Source organism: Brassica rapa, chromosome A04 (assembly GCF_000309985.2).
Source record: "Brassica rapa cultivar Chiifu-401-42 chromosome A04, CAAS_Brap_v3.01, whole genome shotgun sequence".
NCBI lineage: Eukaryota > Viridiplantae > Streptophyta > Magnoliopsida > Brassicales > Brassicaceae > Brassica > Brassica rapa.
Genome location: NC_024798.2, coordinates 8,810,631 through 8,817,289, shown reverse-complemented (window position 1 = coordinate 8,817,289; position 6,659 = coordinate 8,810,631). Strand labels below are relative to the sequence as shown.

Genomic DNA, 6,659 nt, shown 5'->3' with positions numbered 1-6,659 from the left:
AACCTAGGAACAATTTTGTGTATTTTTTTCTCCCAAAAGCTACAAAATTTATAAGTATGTAAACTTTAAAATCATGCAAACAATATACAAAATAAATATGTTTAAGGGAAAGAAGAGAGTGGGAAAAAAACAGTATTAACTACTAAGGTAGTTAAAAAAAAACTACTAAGGTACAAATTTGGACTGGTCACGAGTGTCACGACTTCCCCAGCTACTATGTGACTGTGACCGATCAAAGAAGTCAGAACTATAATCTTGACTCCCAAACGCCATTCTCTGAAACATCCTTATCTGAGCAGATTGTTGTCTCGAGTCATACACTTGGCTCTGTCCTGGTCTCATTCCGTTTGTAATATCCGACGCTTCTTCGAGCGTGTCCAGTGCTCTCACAACTTGGCTCATCTTTGGTCTTCTTGCAGCTGAGTGGCGCACGCATGCAGCTGCAGCTTCCACCATTCGAAACATCTCCGCAGCGATGAAGTTGACCCCTAACCTTGGATCAACTAGCTCGCCGAACTCTTCATTTTCGATTGCTTGACTCAACAAGGGCTTTGCCTGAAAAGAGTTTAAAATCAAAGGTGGTCAAAGAACACTCGACGACTTTCAAGAAACCAATTTTAACGCAACTACTCGCACTTACCCATTCAACAAGGCTTTCGTCCCCAAGTGGCTGAGACGTATCTACAGGTTTCCGACCAGTTATAAGCTCCAAGAGTATTACACCATACGAATAAACATCTGCTTTTTCAGACAGCTTTCCACTAGTTGCATACTCAGGAGCCATGTACCTAACCAAAAGATGACAGTTAATAATCGATTCCTCCTTCTGTAAGGCACACAATTACAGCAAAGAGCTTATACCCAAAGGTTCCCATCACACGGGTCGAGACGTGTGTGTTCAAATCCAGTTCCTGCGCAATTTTAGCTAGCCCGAAATCCGCAACCTATGGAGACAACTTTCTTAAAGAGTTCAGTGTTGTTGAATCAATAACCATTACAATGACTAGGAGTAAAGTTAATATGATGTTACCAAGGCTTCAAAGCTGTTGTCTAAGAGTATGTTTGAAGATTTAATGTCACGGTGAATAATCCGAGGATGACCTGCACAAACATAACATAAGAAGGAAGCTACATTGTCGTATAAATGAAACCAACAAAGCAGCAGTTAACTTACAGTCTTCATGTAAGTAGGCAATTCCACGAGCTGCACCAGCAGCAACCTTAACCCGAGTTTCCCACGTCATAACCGGTCTTCCCGGAGCTGCAAAGACACAATGCTTTGAAGCTTACGTAGTTATAAAAAGGGATAACTTCATGGTTTTAAAGAATGTAAACGTACCATGGAGATGGTAATGGAGAGTGTTGTTTGGCACATAATCATACACAAGCAACCTATGCTGCTCCGAGATGCAATAACCAACAAGCGTAACCAAATGTCGGTGATGAACACGGGAGATGATTTCAACTTCAGCTTTGAACTCTCTTTCTCCCTGGCTTCCACCGATCTTCAACTGTTTAACCGCAATTTCTCTGCCGTCGGAAAGAACGCCTTTGTAAACACAGCCAAAGCCTCCTTCGCCGAGGAGATTCTTTTGGGAGAAGCCGTTAGTAACTTGAGCTAACTCATCGTACGAAAACCATGATCTCTGGTTGCTGACCATCCCTGAATCAGAGGAGGCGTACATGTAGTCGTTACCAGAGTGGCTCCTCATCTTGTTATTAGGAGCAGAAGAATTGGTGTTGAAGAGAACTGCGTCTGAGCCTTGAGGGGAGGAGTAGCCGGAAGGAGGCATAGTGTAACCAACAAAGGCTCCAGGGTCCTTTCTTTTGCGTTTACGAGTGAGCCACAGAGCCAAGACAAAGAGGCTGAGGAGAAGCAATCCGACGATCACTCCAATAGCTACGATACCTCCAGTGCCAACACCACTGGGAGAGGAGGAGGAAGTGTTGTTTCCGTTTGCATTGGGGGAAGCTGGTGGAGTTGGTTTCTCTCTTGGAACAAGAGGTAATGGAGTTGGAGGAGGAGCTAAAGCAGCCGGATCTGTGGGATGTGAAGCCGGAGGAGGAGTAGAGGTGGATCCCGGAGGAGGCGGGGATGGTTTGTCTGACGACGGAGGTGGTGGAGGAGAACGTGTATCTGAAGGCGGAGAAGGAGATGGTTTAGGGGGAGAAGGTGTGTTTGATGGCGGCGGAGGAGGGGAGGAGGTTGTTGTTGGTGCAGGAGGTGAAGATTCAGGAGGCGGAGGGGGAGAGGAATCTTGAGGAGGAGCTGGTGGTGGTGTTGAGGGAGGAGGGGAAGCAACCACCACAGGAGGTGGAGGAGGAGAAGAAGCTGCGGCGGGAGGAGGGGAGGAGACGACTGGTGGTGGAGGAGAAGAAGACGGTGGAGGGGAGGAGATAACAGGTGGTGGTGGTGATGATGATGGTACAGGCGGAGAAGGAGGTGGAGTGACGGGAGGTGGAACTAAGGGAGTAGTGGGAGGGGAGGATGAGGGAGGAGGTGATGATGTGGTTGAAGAGTTTGAGGAGGGTGGAGGAGTTAGAATCGGCAAAGGAGGAACCAAACTCATTCTCACACGCTCCCAATACGAATCGGAAAACAATTAACTTTCTTTCTTACCCAATCATTTTTGATCTACTTCAAGTCAACCTGCTAAAAATAAATCTATAAAATCCCAATCTACAATGATCTGCCCTAGAATTTCACAACCAAGCTTTGAACCAAATTTTGATCCCAGATGAATGGTAATTCAGAGCAGTGGAACCCTTGATTTGCCCTAGATATTCGAACAAAAAATGAGCCCAAAGGCATCCATCCAGACGAAGCTAAAAGCAAAATTCAGAGCAAACAGTGGAGGACGAATCGAGAAGAAGAAAGGAAAGGAAAGGTAGTGAAGAATGTGGGCAAGACAGAAAGGAATGTGGTGAAAGCGAAGGAGCGTGATTCTTGGCTGGACAAACGTGGAGGCAACTCTGTCTCCGCTCCGTTTATTTTGACAGAGTGGTCAGAGAGAGAGGGCCTGACATGTGCGTAATAGGTGTTTTTTTTTTCTTTAAGGGCTTTTCTTTCATCTCATCATAGCATTTTTTGTTCGTCTTTTTCCTCATTGACTTTAGATATTTTTCCTCCAAATCTCATTTAACCAAATTATTCCCACATCATAGCCACTAAATATGACGCGTATTACATTCTCTTATTTTAAATTTTTATTTCCTAGAAAAAGTTTACAGTATTTAAAAGAACAAAGTTTATTTTGAAAAAAGAACAAAGTTTGAATAAAAGAGTTACTATTTTCGAGAAGAATAACTTCAACAGTAGAAGTCTAGAAAAGTGGTTGGGTAGAAAAGGAACAATAAACTAAAAAAATATCTTCTTGGTTCTATGCAAAAAAAAAAAAAACAATGTAAGAGCAATATGAACTGATAAGAAATACTTATATATAATTATTATATTTTATTTGTATAGATTCTGAATTACCAGATCAGTTATCCGAACTCTTTAACAATTTTTATATTGTTATAAAAAGGTGAAAAAATCATGGTAAAGTTCTAATACTGTGAATGGTGGTGTACATGTGCTCTGCACGCTAATCAGGGTGATATTTGAAACTTTGTGCGCATGTTTGCTCCTAAATTTGCTCTCTGTTTATAATTCTTGATATACTGTATTTTTTACTGGATAACAATGACGTGGCACACGGCTCTTCTAATGAAAGAACGGTATTCATTTTCCAAATCAAAAGTTTCGATGATGATTGATTTTATTTTATTTTTAGTTAGACAACTATAAGGTTTTGAAGTACGGTAGAAAATCTAGTTTTAATTAAAAACTAAAAATTGGTCTGCGCATCAGTATTGGTTCTTACATTTTTTTATTGATATTTATTGGATAATCCATTTAAATTATTTTTAAAATTTTAAAATTCATTATATACTTTAAAATTTTAAAAATTTATAAACAAAATAATATATTTCCTCTGTTTCATAAATAATATCACTTTAACATTTTTCACACAAATTAAGAAAATGATTGAAATGCATTTAAATTATTATTAATTACACATATTCAACCAATAGTATTTGAGATAAATGAAACTATTTATAAAATCAATGCATTTGTAATTAACATTAAGCTGAAAATTGCATTGAAATTCTAAAATGACACTCTTTTTGTAACAAAAACAAAATGTTAAAATGACATTTAATATAAAACAAAGGGAGTATTACATATAAATCTGAATAACATATGTCAAAATACCTAAAATTAACATATAAATCAGTTTGGTTTGAATATTTGGATAGAGAATCAATAGATATTTCAAGTATTTTTGGTATTTTGAGTATATTTTAGCTATTTTACACATTTATTTTGTCTATTTATATATATTTTCAAGTATTTTGGATAACTTAAAAGTATTTTATATATTTTGGATGTTTTTAATATACATTAAATCTAAAAAGTAATTAAAATTTTTAGGTATATAAATCTATTTCGTATACATTCGGATATCCGATATATTTCGGTACGGGTCGGGTTTGGTTTCAGTTCTCTAGATACCAAAATTTTGAACCCACTCGGATATTTAATCAATTTTGGTTCGGATTCGATACTATTTTTTAGGATCTGGTTTTGTTCGGTTCTTAGGATTCAAATTTTTTTTACCAGCCCTACCACTGATGCAGTCCTCTCTAGAAAAGGCTATTCTATTTTTGGTTAATTCAAAATAGATAAATGGTCTGATAGACTGATGGTCGAATGATTATAGATATATGGCCGGATAGCTACTAGCTTCTGGGTTTATAGATTGATCGATTAGGTCACACAAAGATTGTGGATTGTCCTTGTTTCACCAACTTTCTTGTCCCTGGATATGACACACCAAGCCGACTTGAGTGATTGTTGATTTTTCCGGATTCATATATGTTCACAGTCAAGTTGTTCGCAAAAAGAAAAAATGAATCACCAAATTGGTTAAGAGAAAGATTGATAAAAGTGATGATTATATTTAAACTGAATTCGTACAAAAGTATATGTAGAAGAAAAAAAACACATGCAAACGCTTAGAAGAATTGTAGAAAACTAGGCAAAGACTTAAGCTAAAAACTAGACAAGTTAGTAGACCGAGATGTTGAAGATTGACTTGGTTTCTTTATTTCGACCAAAGAACATCTCCTCGCCTTCAACCGAATAGATCAGTCATAAAATAGCTTCCTTAACCTATTTGATCTTTTCTCTTGTCATTGGCCCATTAGAGAAAACAAATGGTTTTTCAATCTGATCAATGATTTTTTTGGGGCTGATATTGGGTTGAATCGACCATCTTTGTTTTTGACCCGATCCACATCACTTCCAACTTTTAGAATGGCTGTATGAGAATCTCACAAACGATACGTCGGCTAATGGAGATCAATGGCCCATAATGTTTGCGTTGACTGTGTGGTGGTGTTGGAAATGGAGGTGTGGGTATGTCTTTGGTGAAACTGGAAAGTGTCGAGATAGGGTGCAGTTTGTTAAAGATAAGACTCAGGAGGTGGTACTAGCAAATAAGAAAATGCGACCCTGCTCGACCATTAGTACGCGTGTGGAGAGACAGATCGCATGGTGCAAACCGGGTAATGGCTGATGTAAATTGAATACTGACGGGTCCTCTAAAGGGAATCCGGGACTGGCTACAGCAGGTGGGGCCATGCGGGATGAATATGGAGAGTGGAGAGGAGGCTTTGCGATCAATATTGGTATTTGCTCAGCCCCATTGGCGGAGTTATGGGGTGTTTATTACGGCTTATGTATAGCATGGGATAAGGGGATCCGACGACTAGAGGTGGAGGTTGATTCCGAGAGTGTGGTGGGTTTTCTTACGACAGGTATCCAGGATTCTCATCCTCTGTCATTCCTAGTACGTTTGTGCTATGGCTTCATATCAAGAGACTGGTTAGTCAAGATTTCGCACGTGTATAGGGAGGCTAATTGTCTAGCAGATGGATTAGCTAACTATGCTTTTTCTTTATCGTACGGTTTACATTACTTTGAGTTTGCTCCGGAGCATGTTGCTTCTATCTTGTCAGATGATATTCATGGGTTTGCTAGAGCTAGACAGATTTTCTTGTAACGCAAGTTTGATTTTGAATAAAAAGTAGGAGACTATCGTCTCCTGCCATCTACCAAAAAAAAAAAATGGTCTGATAGACTGATGGTCGAATGATTATAGATATATGGCCGGATAGCTACTAGCTTCTGGGTTTATAGATTGATCGATTAGGTCACACAAAGATTGTGGATTGTCCTTGTTTCACCAACTTTCTTGTCCCTGGATATGACACACCAAGCCGACTTGAGTGATTGTTGATTTTTCCGGATTCATATATGTTCACAGTCAAGTTGTTCGCAAAAAGAAAAAATGAATCACCAAATTGGTTAAGAGAAAGATTGATAAAAGTGATGATTATATTTAAACTGAATTCGTACAAAAGTATATGTAGAAGAAAAAAAACACATGCAAACGCTTAGAAGAATTGTAGAAAACTAGGCAAAGACTTAAGCTAAAAACTAGACAAGTTAGTAGACCGAGATGTTGAAGATTGACTTGGTTTCTTTATTTCGACCAAAGAACATCTCCTCGCCTTCAACCGAATAGATCAGTCATAAAATAGCTTCCTTA

At 38.8% G+C, this 6,659-nt stretch overlaps 1 protein-coding gene across 1 annotated transcript; it reads right to left on the bottom strand.

The window, feature by feature from the left end:
• LOC103863792 (proline-rich receptor-like protein kinase PERK8) lies at nt 1-3,077 on the bottom strand. Its single transcript, XM_009141548.3, has 6 exons — nt 1,340-3,077; nt 1,175-1,261; nt 1,031-1,101; nt 862-944; nt 641-788; nt 1-555 (listed from the first exon to the last, which is right to left on the bottom strand). The coding sequence occupies exons 1-6, from the start codon at nt 2,568-2,570 to the stop codon at nt 166-168; spliced, it is 2,010 nt and encodes a 669-aa protein (XP_009139796.1). The 5' UTR covers nt 2,571-3,077; the 3' UTR covers nt 1-165.
• Nucleotides 3,078-6,659: the final 3,582 nt, after the last annotated feature.

Excerpts from the sequence above, each read along its gene's own strand:
- LOC103863792 (XM_009141548.3), bottom strand. The coding sequence starts at position 2,570 with ATGAGTTTGGTTCCTCCTTTGCCGATTCTAACTCCTCCACCCTCCTCA. Across the intron at positions 1,102-1,174 it reads TGCCTACTTACATGAAGACT|GTCATCCTCGGATTATTCAC; the intron begins GTAAGTTAACTG and ends ATGTTTGTGCAG. Across the intron at positions 945-1,030 it reads ACAACAGCTTTGAAGCCTTG|GTTGCGGATTTCGGGCTAGC; the intron begins GTAACATCATAT and ends TTGTCTCCATAG.